The sequence below is a fragment of the Numenius arquata genome, unplaced genomic scaffold (assembly GCF_964106895.1).
Source record: "Numenius arquata unplaced genomic scaffold, bNumArq3.hap1.1 HAP1_SCAFFOLD_144, whole genome shotgun sequence".
In the NCBI taxonomy this organism is placed as follows: Eukaryota; Metazoa; Chordata; class Aves; order Charadriiformes; family Scolopacidae; genus Numenius; species Numenius arquata.
Window position 1 is genome coordinate 234188 of NW_027415708.1, and position 18203 is coordinate 252390.

Consider the following 18203-nt stretch of genomic DNA (forward strand, 5'->3'; position numbering starts at 1 on the left):
GTTTGCGCAGAGGTCGGGGGCAGATTTGGGGTCCTGGCACATGCTGCACTTGTGTCCAGCCAGGCCGGGCCATGGAGGACCGTCCTCGTGTCCCACACCCAGCTGAGGCCTCAGCAGCCTCCTCTCTCCACAAAGACGCCTCTGCAGCTTCAGGAGCCTGGCTGGAAGCTGGCGGCCGCCCCCGGCACCCAGACAAACCGGCCCGCTGCCCCAGCACAGAATCACACAATCACAGAATGATGTGGGGTCGGAAGGGACCTCTGGAGATCATCTAGTCCAACACCCCTGCCAAAGCAGGTCCACCTAGAGCAGGTTGCACGGGAACTTGGCCAGGCGGGTTTTGAATGTCTCCAGAGACGGAGACTCCACCATGTCTCTGGGCGGCCTATTCCAGAGCTCTGCCGCCCTCAAAGGAAAGAAGTTCCTTCTCATGTTTAGATGGAACTTCTTATGTTCAAGTTTGTGCCCATTTCCTCTTGTCCTGTCACTGGGCACCACTGAAAAAAAGACTGGCCCCATCCTGACACTCACCCTTTTAGTATTTATAGGTGTTGATCAGATCCCCATCTATAAGCGCCAAGTCCACCGCAAAGGCTTTGCTTAGGGATAGATGCCACCCCCAAATGCTTATATGTAGCATTTTGAAACCTTCTCAAAGGCTTTATGGAAAGAAAACCTTAATTCAGGGAAAGATGGAGATATCTGTATTCCCCTGTCTAACACGCAAGTAAATTTACTGACTTCAGGATTACTTTCAGTAAAAGCTCCAGGACTAGAGTCTCATAATTCCTTCAGGACATGCCTCGGAGCATTTAAAAAAGAATAAAGTACGCTTTTAGCCTGTTAACAGAAACTGTAAGATCTCTCTGCTTGATATGCTAAATTCTGTATTTCAGACTAAACAATGCAGTTTCCATTGGTTTAGAGTAAACTCCCTGTGCTCAGGGGCAGAGTACAGGCGAGCGATAACTCACGAGCCTTTGAATTACAAAATACATGTTTGAATGAACTGGCCATTTAGGCACTTCTGCAATATTTCACCACGGTTCAAATCTTACTGATGTAAATGTCAGCTAAATAAAAATGATGTATTTTTTCCTGCATTATACTGAATTATCAGAGAAACAAAGCATTCCTGTATCACTCAAACTACTTTACTATTTTTTTTTTCCTCTGTAGGTCGCTTGTTTGAGGGACAGAGGAATTGGCAGCCTGCTACGGAGCAGTCTGGTTGAAAGTATATTGGAGAAATTTAAACATGACCTTGATAAAGTCTGTACTCAGGAGAAAAGACAGGAGTCCCAAATGTGTAAAGAACATGGAGAAAACATAAATTTGTTATGAATTTTTTTTCCCTTTTCAGTTTAGCAATCTCCATGCTTTCTGTCCTGTAAATGCTAAGTCCCTTTCTAAGTCCACAATTTCTTTATTGGAAATCCTAGTGGATGGTCAATACTTCATGAAGTCCTTACATACAGCAAAGTTGTTATCATAACAAATTATATAATATTGAGATACAGAAATTTATTCCAAAATGGTAAGAAAAATGAGATAATACTGAGTATTTGTAAGGATTTCTTACCTGGAATATTTTGATCCATCCCACTCATAGGGAATTCTCTGCAGCCACACACAAGCAGCTTCATAAACTTCCAAAGAGCTGTAACCTTTTTTAAAGTCAAGCTTGGCCTTTTAGACTGAGGAACGGCAGAACTAAAATTATTCTTATTGAGCCCGACCAAACAGCATAAGCACCTTCTTTGCCTTTTCTAAGCACTGTGCTAAAATGACTAAAAAAGGATGAGAGTTTCCTTCCCTTATTCATACTGAATACTCCATTTCCCACTAATCCCCTGATGAAGGCAGCTGCAAAAAAGCCCTTGCTCGCTGCGTCCCACACACGTATGCCTTCATCATTCGGGCGCAGAAAGCACTTCCTCAACTCAGCCATAAATCAGAGTTTGCTCCCTCCTGTAACACCCCTCAGTTTGTGTGTGCCTGTGCGACTGTCTTGTCTAACAGGGACACAAAATTACAGATACAAGAAAAAACAGGTATTTATCCTGCAGATACCACTTCGCTCTGTCATTCATAAGTTTTCCAGGTACAGGCTGTGTCTTCATCTGCAGTTCTGCGTCATTTCCCACGATCCCTCATCACCAGCGGGGTATCTAGAGCCACCTGTCACCAAGATGCAGAATCCATAACCCCGAGCATGCTGGAAGGGCCAATAACATGGTTTATTGAATGTGAAACTCCCCTATACCCTCCGATACCAAAATTCCCAGGAAGCGAGGATGCTATTTTCAGCCAGCAACTAAAAGGCGTGCCGTTTGGCAAAATTTGTATTGTGTACTGCAAATGCCACCAGAACAAACGCAGGGTAACGTTTGTCCCCATTTGGACAGGAGTCCCAAATGTGTAAAGAACATGGAGAAAACATAAATTTGTTATGAATTTTTATCCCTTTTTAGTAGGGGAGTAGGACATATTCTCTTCAAGTTGCTGAACCTTCCAGGACAGTTTCTCCGCAGCTGAGACAAGAGGGGAAGAGAGACTTTCTTCATATTGCCGAAGTTGGGCAGCCACCTCATGCACCGTTCGTCCCTCTTCACATTTCCATTCCATCACTGCCAGTGAGTTGGCATATGACGATGGGGCGCTCCGTACAAACTTCTGCCATGTGGGCCTTGTACATTGGATCTCATCGGGATCTGTGGGTAACTGTGCGTTGTCCAGGTCATAATAAATCGTCTCCCGCACAGCTAATGCTCTCAGGTACTGGATACCTCTTTCCACGGTGGTCCACTTGCTTGGATGACATACAACATCTTCACTGAAGGGGTACCTTTCCCTCACTGCTAACAGGAGTCGCCTCCAGAGGCTGAGGACTTGTCTTTTTCCAATCACCTTGTGAATGTCCCCTTCCCTAGACAGGGATCCCAGCTGCCTGGCCTCCCTACTCTCTAATTTCAGGCTACTGGCCCGATTATCCCAGCATCAGAGCAGCCAGGTGACAATGTGCTCACTTGGAAGTTGGATGAAATTTTTTCACGTATCCCACAGCTCGCTCAGGGATAGGGATCAAATTACTATCCCTGGTTCTGCCTCTTCCTCCTGTTCTCATGGTGACCCTGTTTCATCGTCATCCCTCACTAAGCAAACTGATTTCTTGGTGTGTTTCTTCTTCCGTACAGGGGCGACTGATATAGGCATGGGTTTGATTTCTGATTCAGCTGCAGTGCCTGCCACTGACATTGAAGTAGCTGCAGTGTCTGTCACAGGCGTTGGAATAGCCACACTGCCTGTTGGCCTGATTTCCCTCTCTTTCCTGAGGATGCTGCACAATATTGAGCAGTGTCTGCTGGATGCTGGACAGGACCCAGCACAGTATGGTGAGCTGTGCCTCTCTGGAATAGGCACAGCCATTTCCTTTCAAATATTCTGTCACTTTATCAATGTCCTGTAGTTGTTCAGGCATGAAGTCCCAAAGCATTGGAGGTGAGAAGCTCTCGATACCTGCCCATATTCTCCCACATGCCATGCCACCCATGACTATCCACCTTCGAGGCAGATCTCTGGCTGGTAGTCTTATATAATTGTTTGACCCTAAACAAGACCTGGAACACATTCAGGAGACAAAACAAAAGGACCACGCTGGTTTCAGCATTCCAAGGATATTCAAAATTCTCAAAAGCTGTCACACCTGGCCTGAAGGAGAAAGGGGAGGCAAAGAGCTGGGGAAGGTATCCCCCGCTGCTTCCCCCATAGGTTGGGTGTGATTATTAATAAATTCCGAGAGACGGTGCCCAAGGTAGGGGCAGGACAACAATATCACATAAACAGCCCCCCGTAACCATCTGAGCAGCGATGCCATCACATCATAAATTGGTGTTACACAGGACAGCAAAATTATAATCCTGATCCCTCTCCCAGAGCTGATAAACAGCATCGTGGGGAATACATAAACCATGTAAGAATTTACATAGCAGAGCCACCAGAACAGAACAAGCAACGTGGTGACCGGTGGCTATTCAACTAGTACAACAAAAGCATACAGCAAATTTGTTTTAACAAGCTCTGGTCGGATTTTGTCGTTATCTCAACCCTCTGAGTGCCCCCAAAAAAGGGCTGTGGTGGATTGTCCTCAGACGGCAACAAGGAACCATGTGGCAGCCACGCTCTCAAGCCTCCCCACGGCAACAAGGGGAGAATTGGAAGAAAAAAAAGGCAAACCTCGTGGGTTGGGACAAAGGCAGTTTAACAGAACAGCAAAGGGAACAAGAAAACAGGAACAGTAACACGGGTAGAGGAGTATATTAACACAATTATGATACCACCACTCACTGGACCCAGACTTCCTGCCCTCCGCCCTCCCTTCCCCGGCCAGCCTCCAGCTACCCCCTGGGCATGGCTCCCATGGGATGGAATACCTGTGTCCCTGCTAGATCCTGGGGAGAATTAACACTATCCCTGCCAGAACCAGGACACTGAGTTAGAAAAATATTTCTCTAGTATGTCCAGCAGCAATATCCCACGCATGCGGAGAGCCCACAGCCTTCCCAAAATCCCATGGAAGGACCCAGTTACTGGGAGAGGAGTGCAGCCAGCACCAAAGCCATCACTGTAACCATCCATGGGCTGTGCCAGCTGCTTTCCACACCGCCTTTGCTTGCCTTGCCCTACCTGCACCTGTGTCCCTTGCAGTTCCTGCTGTGGGCATCAGTCTGGCCAGATGGGGCATTGGGAGGCAGAAGGGAGTCTTTGACAAGTAACCGATGTGTCTGGAGTGGTGGGGCCACTGAGGAGTCGGAAGGATGAGAGCCAACAGAGGAGCTGGAGCTTTTGTCCTTGGAGTCCAGATGGTCTGAGGATCAGGAGCAAGTCTGGGTCCATTCCTTCCCTTGCATTCAGCATGTTGTGGGGACATAGCTCAGGAGAACAATTGGTGCTTGGAATGGGAAGGAGCAACAAGACCAGAAGCAGTGTATAGCAGTTTCTGGCTTGCCTTTCCAGCATCCTGTCTCACCCAGTGGGAAAGGGTGGCCTGAAGCTGATGACACAGCCAAGCTGTCAGATGGTGTGGAGCTTGGCCACCAAGAAATATGAAGGGGCTTGAAGGAACTGGATGGGACTGCCATGGAGGCTGAGTTCAGCTCGCACCTGTTATTCTCTGTGTGCATCTGGGACACTGCAGTGGAGTGGGCACAATGTGGGCAGTGTGCACCACGTGCACCCTATTGCTGGTGGTTTTTCCTCAACAGACAGCTGAAAACTTTTGTGAAGCCCCTGTGGAAGTGCTTGGAAACCAGGAAGCAGCTAATGGGGTTGAGGCAGGAGTTGGCATAGAGCTTGCAGCGGGAAAGCAGGCCAAAGCTGTAGTTGGCCTGGTTGAAGTAGAAGTCTCTATAGAGGTACCAGAGAATGACTATGTGGTAGGGGAGCCAGCAGAGGCAGAAAAGGATGGTTACAATGAGGAGCATCTTGATTACCTTCTGCTTGGCCTTCTTAGACTCTGACATGTCCTCCAGGGGGTCCACTATTGTCCACAGGTACTTGATGGTCCTGGTGTAGGAGAGGCTGATGATCAGCACTGAGGTGACATAGCTGAAGACAAATTTGCTGGTGTCCATGACCTTGCATCTCCACTCCTCCCAGCCAGGCATGCAGATGTAGCTGCACGCCCACTCAGTCAGGTCATAGTAGCTTAGGTAGGGCCCAACAAAGATCATGGCCCCCGATCACAGCCATGGCAGCCACTGTGTTGTTGGGGGTTTGCAGCTCCCAGGAGCACAGTGGATAGCAGATGGCCAGGTAGCTGGAGGAGAGAGCAAAGCAACCAGCACTGAGACCTCAGCCAAGTTCTGCCTGGACACCTAAACTCCAGGGACAAGAGAGTTTCTTTCTTTCTTTCTCCTGAAGGTCCCTGAGGAGTCGCCCTACATGTTATCCCACACCCTTTTTGAGATACAGTCTTGGGTAAAACAGCTTTTCTCTTTCTAGCAAGGGTATTTCTCCTCCCACAGGCTGCCATGGTTTGGGCCAGAATGGCCACTGAAACAAATGACACATGCTCTCCCCCACTTCTCTCTCCAAGGAGAGGAAGGAGATAAAGAGACTTACGAGTTTAAAAAATCTAAACAGCTTCAATGAAAATATTAATAAAATATTAAAAAAATAACAAATGAAATATGTACAAGACATACAAAACTGTATCAAGCTCCCAGGATGATGATCAAGTCACCAGCAGCACTGGGAAAGTCCCAGACTGGACTCAGCAACGGATGGGAACTGGATTCCAGCTCTGGATTCAGGAACGCACAGATCGATATCAAAAGCAGATGAATAGAGTCCTCCTCTAACACTGGCCATTAAAGAAAGAGGCTGACCCTTTGATCCCTCAGCTTTTGTACTGAGCATGGGGCAGATGGGATGGAAGACCTTGTTGGTCAGTTTGGGGTCACCTCTCCTGTCCCCTCCTCCCTGCAGGTGGGACCCCTCTATGCTTTTCCTTTTTCGACCCTCGAACGGGGCAAATAACAAAGTGAGCTGACGTTGGCTGTTACAGCAATAAGGATAAGCAAGAGCCTCTCTGCACACTGTTCCTTGGCAAAAATGATAAACAATCAGGTCCTATCTCTCTGGGAGCGAACAGCATTTTAACAATATGCTGTTAATTTCAAAGAGTTCAGTTAGAAGAGGCTTAGCTGCGAAGTAAAATTACTGAACGGAAAAATGGTTCTGTTTTACCTCAAATCAGGACACAGGCTTAGGCTGGCTCACCTCTCCGTACATGGTGGGGTGGGTTATGTCCCTGAACCAGGAGCAGAGACATGGTGCTGTGGAGACCATGCAGATATCCACTGCTTGGCAGACTTTATCCAGCAGAAAGAGGTCTGAACTGAGGATTCAAGACCTGGGGAAGCTTCACCAGGTGATGGGTACCAAGCAGACTCCTGCCCACTGGCGGCATATTTCCAGCCTTCTCCAGCTTTCAGATCAGCCTGGCAGGGGAGAGATTTGCTCACTGGAGCTGTGGCTGCTTCCACCTTGGTACCAAAGGGACCAGGTGGGCCATTGCCTTTTGGTACTATCTGCTTTCTCAGGCCAGACCAAAGCAGGCAGTGATGGTCTGTCTGCTCCCTCCAGCAACACTGACCAGCCACGGTGTGATGGCCAGCTCTGCTTGTCCACCTCCAGGCAATGCAAAGATGTAGGTGTCAGCAAGGAGAGAAGGTGGCTTGGTGCTTGTGAGTAGGAGATGGGGAGGAGCTGGCAGCACAGGCAGGAGGGCAACTGCTGCAGCCTCAGCCTGCCGGTGTCCACTAAAGGATGCTCATTTGAGGCACTGTAAGGCCAGCAGAGCAGGTAGATAAGACACGCAGCTGGTGTGAAGGGTCACATGTGTGACAAAACCCTTGTTGCTTGCTGGTCCTGTCATCCTGAAAGTCAAAGGCAGCTCTGCAAGAATTGCTTTATGGCACACTGAAATGCAGCCACCTTTTGGTGGAGCACTGCACTACAGCACACAAGTGGCACCAGAAAGGGAGAGAACACAGGCACTAGCACTAGCACGTTGCCAAAATGTCCTACTATTCAACTATCCCCGGTTCTGAGCCAGCTGGAGAGGCAGACTGTGCTCGTGTGATACAGGTGCAGGGAAGCAAGAGGCTTAGACTGTGAGATATCTCCAGTCTTCCTCGTGACAGCAGCCAAACCCAGTAACCAGAGGATTGGGATGTTTTTGTCAGGGAGTCTGCATGACCCCCCTTGCCCCAAACAGAGGATGCTGGCACCTCTGGGTGGGTGAATAGCTGAAGTGTCAGATCACTGTTTGCATCCAGGTGCCTGTTTCTGCAGGTGGCACCTCAGAGCAGGACAAAGTGGAAGGGGACTGTAACAGCAGCCCAACCACAGTTTTGGCTGGGATTTAAGCCATCCCAGATATTCCCTGGTACTGAAGTTTCTTTCTGCAGTGCTGTGAACCTCTCATTGTAGAGGGCTGTTTGGCCCTATCATGGTTTGGTACCTTGGAAGCAAGCGCAAGGAGTAAGATGGGCCAGAACATGTACTCTGTGGCAGTCAAGGCTGGAGCTTGTGAGAAACGCTCCTTGTCCAATAACAACAGCTCAGACAGTGATCACTACAAAGCACATTTTATTTAAACATTCTTGCAAGAATGGGTGACCCGGCAAGCAGGCACACCGGGTTTTGATGCATTCTGTTTTTATTCCCTGTTCCCAGCCAAAATTTCCCTCGTTTCCCCACTGGCTGGGTACTCCAGAGGTCACAGCCCATCAGAGACGCCTAAGACTACTTCCCTTTGTCCCGCCCCTGTTTACTTCTCCCCATCGCTCCACCTGTATCAATTACTTCACTTATATATTTATTCCCTTCTTTGATAATATTGCTCAAGTTTGCCGGTCTCAGTGAAACGTTCATCCTTCCGTTAAACCGCCCTTCCGGCATAGACTGGTTTCTCCTTTGTCTAAGGGATGAGCATTCTTGCATGTCCCTGGGAAGCCTTTGTGTTGTTAGTCATCCCCTAACTGCCTCATTGCAAACCCACCAAGTTGTTCTTCTGCAAAAACTGGCCATTGGTAGCTACATGATAAGTAAGTGATAAGCGGTACTGCCTCCGGGAGATAGAGAAACATCTGCTGCGCGTGGACAAGAGGTCCGCGCTAATTGTGTGAGCGCTCTAGGCGCGTGAACAGAGACTGTAAGCCAATCGTATAATTGTTGCTAGCGCGTGCTCTGCTTGTCTGTCTTTATATACTCTGTGTGAACTTGAATAAAGTGAGAATGACCATACTCATATTGAGACTCATCGTTACTCCGGGTCCGTCTCCCACTCCGACACTGGCTTAACATTATTCGGTCGCCACCAGTTAAGCATACTCGCCACAAATATTGAGTTTCAGTTTCACCAGCATTTCTGCTATATTTCTCTTGCAAATTTGACAGTTGCAACGGATCCCAGGGGCTGGTTCGTGTAGTATTCCGTGGATTAGCACCCCAAGGTCCCGTAGTTATTTCTGGTTTGATAACAGGTCTGTGTTCATATTCAGGAGGAGCTGTGAGGAACGAAGGAATGTCTTCTTCTAACTCGCTATCATCGGGACCACCCCAAATGTCTCCATCCCAATCATCAGGGGATACTATTAGTTTCCTAATCTGTACAATGTCAGGGGGGTGGGTACAAGAAAAGCAGAAGAAACCTACACAACATACAATGGAAAAATTATAAATGCTTTTATTTGAATGACACGCTGGAATAAATTCAAATCACATAGTGGCAACTGTGGCTTAGTCCATTTACTTACTCCATAAGGCTCTTCAGAAAACTCTCCAACCCACATGGAGTCCCCAAGGAGCTTAGATTAGTGCTAAGGAAAAACATCCTTGTTACCAGTTTGACTACAATTACTATTTCACAGTTTTATCTCTTCCCCTTGGCCTTCCTCCCTTCCCAGAGGACGCTGGCTGAATAATAAGGAATAAGTTCCACACCCTTTTAGCCACACAGCTACAGCGTTGTCTTCTGCTATTCTTTGTCATGAGAGAGAAGCTTGGAAACTGGTCCAGGTACAACCTAGAGGCTGACAGATACCCTCAACTCTTTAATCAAGTTGGCTATACTTTGGTTCAGGCTGATAAAAGACCAACACACCTCATGATCGAAAATGAACCTGTGAATGTAATAGCCTCTGGACCATGGACAAGGGCATGAAACTGGTTTAAACCAGATTATCAGAGACCCTCAGGTACAAAAAATTATGTATATACTGGTGGTTTGACCAGCAGCCGACTACTTCACCCTGTAAATATTAGCATCCTTAATGACACCTTGAGCTCTCCCTCTATAGCAGCTGGCTGCATGGTGATGATTTGCCCTTGACCATTTCCTGGGACAAATGGACTATTGGGATGTTTGGGACAACTAGGCATTCTCCCAGAAAAAAAGAGATAGTGTGAAAAAAGTCAAAAACTCATCAGATCATCAGTACTCTGCTTTCTAAATTGCTGCTCCACACTGTTCACCCCCTCCTTTTGCTTCTACATCTCTTGTAGAAATGTATCCCCTAATCGGTCACATAATGCCTAACCCTGCTGCCATCCAAGCTGTTATGGGAGGTGCCGATGCCCCCACCAGTGCAAGTGCTGCTGCACTGCTGCACCAATCTTGCAAGTATACACTCAGCAACCCTGGAATCCAGGAGATTTAGCACTTTGGGGAAGTAAAATGTCACATCTTGAAGAAGACACTGAGTGATGTGCTCGACTCTTTTCCAATATCTGCACAGGGCACAACCCCTCATATTCTGATGTTCAAATACTGTTGAAAGAGTTATTTAGAGCAGACAAGAGATAGAGAATATTTGAAAATGATGCTGAACTGACTCAACAAGCTGGCGTTTACGTGAAAAGGCCAACAACTAACGTGGACCTGCTTGCCCCATGGGTTCACTGGGTCTCCTATGATATTCTTGCATTTGCTTAAAGATGACTTGAAAGGTACTATGTTACCTGGAGGTTCCATATTTGTACAATATGTAAAGGATCTGTTACTTGCCAGCAAGACAATAGAAGATTGCTTGAAAGATACTATTTGTCTATGTATCACTTTAGCAGAAAAAAGTCACCATGCATCTCTTTCTAAGCTTCAGCTGTGTCATCAGGAAGTAAATATTTAGGATTTATATTAAAAGAAGGACAAAGACCCAGAACGGGTCTAGGCTATTGTAGAAATACCTCAAGTGATAAAAAAGAAACAAATGCAAGGATTTTTAGGCACAGTAGGATACTACAGACCCTGAATACTTTACAGAAGCTGTAGCTTCTCCTCTGGCACTGGGATTGCCAGATGACTCCAAGTCCTTTGAACATGAGAACAAAGGAGTAGCCAGCTGAGTCAGCTGAATGGCTAGGTCCACATCACTGCCCTGTGGCTTATTTCTCATCTCAACTGGATCCTGTAGCAGCAGGGAATAATTCCTGTGTTAGAGCAATAGCAGCAACATTGACTCTCATAGAAAGAAGCATAGAATTCGTTCTGGGTCACCCAACAACTGTGTATGTCCCATATGAAGTAGAACTGGTTCTTAAACAACGTTACACAACCATTTTCCCCACAAAGAGCACACTGCCATGAATTAATGATTTTAAATGCAGATAATATTACTTTAAAAAGATGTCATGGTTTTGAATCCAGAAGCTTTACTGCCTGTTCTAAGATTGTGCTAAGGTAGTGCTTCACTCCAGCTGACTACAGGAAGATATGCAGGATCAGCCTCTAGAGAACTCCTACCCAACCCTTTTCACCTTCATACTACCACGAATGGAAAACAACACACAGGCTATGCAGTGGTGACAAACTTGGAGGTACTTGAACCAGAACTTCGACAACCCTCAGTGACTGCCCAAGGAGCTGAATTAGCATTAGCAAGAGCAGTCTCATAGGGATGTAATCAGTGGGTAACTATACTGACTCTAAATATGCCCTTGGAGTCTGTCATGCAACAGGTATGCAATGGAAAGAACAAGGATTCCTTACCTTGGAGGGGAAAAATATTTCTAGTGGCACTGAAATCTGAATGCTGCTGGAAGCTATTAAGCTTCCAAGGGAAATCGCTGTAGTACACTGTCCAGCCCATACCAAAGGATCCAGTGAAATTGAAGGGAATAATGAACTGGCAAGTAGAGCAGCTAAAAGCTGCTGCCCGCCAACCTATATATGAGTGTACATCCATAACAACTCCCTCTAACAATGATTGGCCAGATATCAATAATCCAGCCCAAATATGTGCAGAGGTCACTCAGGAAGAATGAGATCAATGGGAAAATTGAAAGGCTATGGAAGATGAAACTAGAATTTGGACTATTGGAGGAAAACCTATTTTACCAAGAAAATATTTAATGACTTGGCTAGGAGGTTTCATGATAAAAGACTCTATGTGGAGGGATGGCAGCAGTTGTCAACCAGATTGAGAGAATGTGGGCAGCCCCCGGAATACATATGGCAGTAAAATGATTGTGAGTTCCTCCCACATGTTGGAATTCTTCCGATGCAAAGCTCAAACAAGAGGCTAGAGGATGACCATGAGCGTGCTTCTCATTTCAAAGACTGCAAATTGATTATGCAGACATGCCCCCCATGAGCGGACTTAAGCACCTGCTGGTAGTCACAGGTCAGCTCTCAGGATGGGTAGAAGCTTTAGACAAAATAAATTAGCATCACTGAGGTCAAAGAATCAGGTCTCCAGCTGATGTGAAACTGGTATAGCTCCAGCAAAGAGCAAATGGCCAAGATTGACGAAAAAATCATTCTTCATGTACAAAAGCTTCCAAGGCAGTCCTAGGGTAAACCCACTCTATTCCATTGACATACGTTAATGGTGTGTCCCTGGTGTCAAGGACAGGCTGCTCTACAAGGGAATATGACCTAGGAACTGAGGGTCACAGCAAGGGAGTAAGGTTACTATATCACAAACAATGAGGCAGAAAGTCAAATCAGCAAACCTGGGGTAAGAATCAGGTTTGGAGATTGTAACCAGCATCAGCCAAGAGTCCAGTGATCACCCAGCAAATCTGAGGTGACAATTCAGATCCAGTCAAGCCAATGGGACAGGACTGGCACCAGGAATGAGGAGGTAAAAGACTTGCTGCAGACAGAGATGCAACATAGCTCCTTTGTAGCACAGATGGGAGCCAAAGACAAGATTCTCAGTTAAAAGCAGTTCCCAAGTAGAAGTTGGGTTATGACCAGATTTCTTATCTGTTTCTTAATGACAGCTGTTATTGGCAAGCCATCCTAAAGCTAAATTTGAAAGACGGAAGTGCACTGCAGTCCCTCATAGATGTAACTTTTATCTTACTACGGTGAATATGCACCAACCCCAATAAAACCTCAGCCAAATAGTCATCCAGTTCAAACCATTGAAGCTGTACTGCAGTAAATAATTGTATTGGTGCCATTTCTGACCAGGCTACCACAGCATCCCTACTTCTCCATGGGACAGCTCCACAGAAGGGAAGGGGTTTGGTGTCCTTGTCTCCCCATGTCTGACTCAGTGTCATGGGGTGCTGGAGCTCAGCCTGCAGCAGCCTTATATGAGGCTTTCCCGTGTCGCCACCCCAGCTGGGGACACCTGAGATGAAGACATCAAGCAGGGACACCTTGGAGGGGTCACATGGCACTCTGCCAGATTGCAGAGGGGACATTTCGGCCCCAGTTGTGTTTGGAGGTAATCAGGGGGTCCCATCTCAAACTTCCCCTTGGCTGTGGTTTCAGTTCTGCCTTCAACCCCAACACGGGCACTCCCAGGAAAAGGGAAGAGAAACTGCAGGGTGAGGGGATGCACCAGGGGACAGCCGAGGAGGAGCAATGGGTAGAGGACAGCTGGTGGGGTAAGGCCAGCTCTGATCACCCCATTGACCCTCCAGTGCTGGACACTGGTGACAGTGGGGACAGAGCAAGGGGATGGACTCCACCATTCCTGTTCCCATGCCCAGGGGGCATTTGGGGAGGGGGACAGGGTTCCCCACCAAAGGTGGTGGGAAGGAAAGGGGAGTGTCAGGCTACAGCCCAGCCCCAGACCCTCTCCTGGGGATGTTTGCAGGAGAGTTGGAGCTCCCCAGCACTGTGGGGTTCAGGAAAACAGAGAGGTAGCTCCCAGGCCCCATGGCATGGATGGAGCTCCATGGAAACGGGGAGGCTGTTCATCCACTGCAGCCCACTGGAATGGGCCTCAGGGTGAGGGGGACCATGGTCCCATCCCTGTCCCAGCTTGGGGACCCTTCCTGGACAAGTGCTGCTGCTCCAAGTGTCCAATGAGTGTCAGTGGGAAACAGTCCCTTCCAGGCCCCACAGCCCCTCTCTCCCCTTGGGAACCGTCACACTACTGCTGCTCCAGCCCATCCACTTCCAGCATCCCAAAAGAACAGTTGGAGTGGTCACTTCCTCCAGCCCTGCCTGCAACCATCCCCAACCCTGCAGCCCTGAGCCAGGCAGAAACTACTCGTCACCTCCTTCCTGGGGAGCCCCTTCCCCAACATCAAGGCCAGTGGTGCTGAGGCGTCAGGGGTTATCACCAAAACTCCTCACTCTTGCCCCCCAGAACTATCCATGGCAACAGTCTTCACCTGCACTCCTGCCCAGCTCTGCTCCAGCTGATTTGACAGATCACCAGCTTCTACCTGCATCCCATCAGCCTGGCCTGGCTGTGGGACAGCCAGGAGGTGACAGGCATGGGGTCAGCACACAGCCTGGGGGTATGGGGAGCCCAGGTATGTGGCCAGGCTGCGGGAACAGGGTTTGTCCCCTCTGCGGGAAAGACAGCCACGTAGCGGGGAATCTGCCTGGTTAAGTAGGCAGCTCAGAGCGGATGGAGATGTCTGTGCCAGATGTCAGAGCCAGACATGCTGGGCCTGAGTGGCAGTTAAGGACATTCCCATCAGGGACAGTGGGTGCCCATGGCCAGGTGGCACCTCCATCTGAAATGGGGGTAGAAAAGAGAGGTTGGGTCACCCACGCTGACCTGATTGCCAAGGTGCTGCAGCCATGAGGGACCCCTCCTGCAGCCAGTGGGATGGCCTTGCTCCCACCCAAGTTCCCCAGCACTCACAGCCATACTTAGGGTGCCCCGGCCCAGCCCACACCAAGCACGAGCCTCAGGCCCTCCCCAAAACCTCAGTGCCAGTCCCATTGGCTGCCAGGGCCACTAGCAGCAGTGGAGCTGCCCAGGCAGAGCCATCCTGATGAGAAGTGTGTGGCCACATCTCTCACAGCCCCTTCCTCCTGCCACTGCACCCACTATTGCACACTTGGGGCCTCGCTGCTGACACCATGCAGCCCCCTCACTGCTGCCTCGTCCTTCGTCTCCTCTACCTCATCCTCCTCTCTGGGACATGGGCAGACTTGAAGGGTAAGTGGAAGCCCTGGCTCATCCACATCTTCTACCGTGCCCTCATGGGACCCCATGGCCAAGGGGCTTCCTGCTCCCCACCTGCCTTGGGCACTTGCCTCCTCACCCCTCCTTGTCCCCTGGCTCCACAGTTCCTCCCTGGTGGGGATGCAGCCACCCCAGCTGGGTGCAGGGGGTGGGAGCTGTGGCTGCCAAGGATGCAGAGGGCTTATTGGGGCCTGCAGGTCCCTGAACCTCAAGGACCCGTCCCTCAGCTCCTCCACTTTCCCCATCCCTCTCCTCCCACTCCTGTCTCCCCCTGTCAACCCCTGTCTCGTGTAGGGTCGTTCACTGTCCGGCTGCTCCAGACCTCCACCTTCCAAAACACCTCCTATGTGGAAACTGAGGGGCTGGGTCTGCTGGAAGACATCGAGCTCGGTTCTATTGATAAGCACACCTGGACCATCCGCTTCTACCAGCCCTGGGTGCGCCCAGCCCTGCCCCGCAGTGACTGGGACACCATTCAGAACATGATCAGGATCTATTTGCAGCAGTTCAATCACTTGGTCAATGAAGGTGCTATGGAGGAGAAAGTGCCCTGTGAGTACCCGGTCTTCTCTGCAGGTCTCTTCTTTTCCCTCTTTGAAAAGTATCTGGGAAGTAGGGAAGGACCCAGCACTGGACAGGAGGTGCTGATCATGTCCACAGGAAGGCAGTCCCAGCCTCTCATTCAACTCCTTTCTCCTCTCTGCTCCTCTAGACCCTTTTGTGGCCCAATGCATGGCGGGCTGTGAGCTCTACCCCAATAGGACCTCCCGGGCCTTCGCCTATGTGGCCTACAATGGCCAGGACTTCCTCAGCTTCAACACGGGCAATGCTACTTGGGTCCCCTTCCGAGATACTAACCTGTCAAGGTATGTCCAGGCTGTTCTCCAGAACTATACCGCCTTCAGCGAGATGGTGGAAGTCCTCTTCAATGATACCTGTGTTGATGACATGGAGGTGTTACTGCACTATGGGAAGGCAGCTCTGGAGAGACAAGGTGAGACCACCCTGATCCTGGCATGGCCACCCCAAAGCCTCCCCCACACTGGGGACAAGCAGTGCCCCACCAGGGCTCTCCCCACCCCTTTGCTCTCACATCCCAGAGCTGCCCGTGGCCACGGTCTTCGCCCGCACACCCAGACCAGACCAGCTCCTCCTGGTTTGCCATGTCACCGGCTTCTACCCGCGGCCCATCAGCGTGGCCTGGCTGCGGGATGGCCAGGAGGTGCCGCCGGGCCCAGCCCTCAACACCAGCGCCATCCTGCCCAACGCTGACCTAACCTACCAGCTCCGCAGCGTCCTGGCCGTGGCCCCCCGTGATGGGCACAGCTACGCCTGCCGCGTGCGCCACCACAGCCTGGGCACCCGCAGCCTCCTCATCCCATGGGGTAGGTGCCACCCATGGGGACAGGGATGGGGCTCCTGAGCTGCCCTGCCCTGCAGAATGGAGCAAAGCTGGGTAAGCTCATGGCAGCCTCTGCTTGTGTTTCTCAGGAAACTCGGAGGTGGTGCTGATTGCAGGGCTTGGGGCCGGGCTGCTGGCAGCTGTGGCCATGGCTGCCATCACAGCGCTTTGGGTGTGGAGACGCAGGTGAGTCCCTTTCTGCCCCATGGAGCAGCAGTGGGAGAGGAGGGGAGGAAATTACCCAGGGGATTGCTGCACTGAGCAGCAAAGCTCCTGTTTCAGCCCTGCTGGCTGCACCCCCATGAAATCTCTTCCATGGAGTACCTACCCATGAGCCATCCCCCTCTCATTTCAGAAAGCACCAGCAGATGGAGGAATCAGAGTCCAGGAACTCCATCCTGAGCAAAGAAGCTTAGCCCAGAATGGAGTCAACAGCCCCCTTTTCCTTCCACCACCCTCACAGGGACAAAAACTCTACCTTTTTCTGCTTCAACAAAATTCTGGGCACTGCTGAGTATGAGATCAACTTGAATCGGAGTCGCAGAGGGGGGAACCTCAAGGGGTCCTGACCAGCTTCAGTTTGCTAAGCAGACAAGGATGCAAGTCTGAGACCTTCTCACTCGTTACATACGATCGCTTCTTACCTTGTGGCACTGTACCATGCACCCACAGAGGCTCTTTAGGGCACCCCAATGCCCAGTGGCAATTTCTCCCACTTCTGATACAATAACACATTTATCCATAGGCAGTAAGCTGTTCCCTTCTACTGTTGCTTTCTAGAATTTTTTCCTAAAAGCTGCCTTTATTAACCTTATTCCAGAAATATTTGTGCCAAGACTGAAGTTTTCCACACAGACTAACAGCACCTGGCCACAAACCATTTAATGAAATGCTGGGTAACACTGAAGCTCTGATGGAATGTGTGGGAATTGCAGATGTGTATAAAATGAAATTAAAACATTCATGTTTTCACTAAGAACACGTGCCTTTCTTCAGGATTTGGGTGGGCTCAGGGAGGTTTTGACCTGCAAATGGAAGCTGGAGCACCACTGAATTATTTGCGCTAATTGCAGGAAACACCAAAGGATAAAAGAGTATTTGTGCATATACAAAAATGTTCTTACATATTTAATGGAAATAAGAAACTCTGCACATGGGGGTAAAGTACCCCCAAGCCTCCCAATTAAGGAGAAAAAGGAAGCCAATCTCCCATCCGAAACAGTGGAGTTCAGACAGGCATAGGAAGGAATTTAGTTCATGCTCCCAGTCAATCACACACTTGAATGTGTGGCTTCAAAAGGGTTGGTTTCACAGGAAATGTCTCTGGCAGCTATGTGCGAGCCAACTGTCTGCTGAGTCAGAAGAAAACCCAGCTGGCCTGTGGCCACATCCACCACAACTCCACTGAGGCTGGTTAGAATCATAGAATGGTTAGAGTTGGAAGGTAGCTTAAAGATCATTGAGTTTCAACCCCCCTGCCCTGGGCAGGGACACCTCCCACCAGACCAGGTTGCTTAAAGCCCCCTCCAACCTGGCCTTGAACCCCTCCAGGGATGGGGCAGCCACAGCTTCTCTGGGCAACCTGAGCCAGGGTCTCACCACTCTCTCAGCAAAGAATTTCTTCCCGAGATCTCATCTCAATCTCCCCTCTTTCAGTTAAAAATCATTACCCCTCGTCCTATTGCTACACTTCCCGATCAGGAGTCCCTCCTCATCTTTCCTGTAGGCCCCCTTTAGGTACTGCAAGGCCGTTATAAGGTGCCCCCAAACTCTTCTCTTCTCCAGGCTGAACAACTCCAACTCTCTCAGCCTGTCTTCATAGGAGAGGTGCTCCAGCCCTCTGATCA

General features: G+C 49.5%; 1 protein-coding gene and 1 pseudogene across 1 annotated transcript; one reads left to right on the forward strand and one right to left on the reverse strand.

The window, feature by feature from the left end:
- Nucleotides 1-4030: 4030 nt before the first annotated feature.
- Nucleotides 4031-9678, reverse strand: LOC141478949 (galanin receptor 2b-like; annotated as a pseudogene).
- A 5170-nt stretch (nt 9679-14848) lies between these two features.
- Nucleotides 14849-17329, forward strand: LOC141478946 (T-cell surface glycoprotein CD1b-1-like). Its single transcript, XM_074167883.1, has 6 exons — nt 14849-14927; nt 15249-15506; nt 15667-15948; nt 16055-16339; nt 16446-16542; nt 16712-17329. Exons 1-6 carry the CDS (start codon nt 14849-14851, stop codon nt 16770-16772), a joined length of 1062 nt encoding a protein of 353 aa, XP_074023984.1. The 3' UTR covers nt 16773-17329.
- The last annotated feature ends 874 nt before the right edge of the window (nt 17330-18203 follow it).

Bases quoted from the DNA above. Each gene is read 5' to 3' on its own strand.
- LOC141478946 (XM_074167883.1), top strand. From the start codon at position 14,849: ATGCAGCCCCCTCACTGCTGCCTCGTCCTTCGTCTCCTCTACCTCATC. The intron at 15,507-15,666 runs GTGAGTACCCGG...CTGCTCCTCTAG, and splicing joins TATGGAGGAGAAAGTGCCCT to ACCCTTTTGTGGCCCAATGC. The intron at 15,949-16,054 runs GTGAGACCACCC...CTCACATCCCAG, and splicing joins GGCAGCTCTGGAGAGACAAG to AGCTGCCCGTGGCCACGGTC.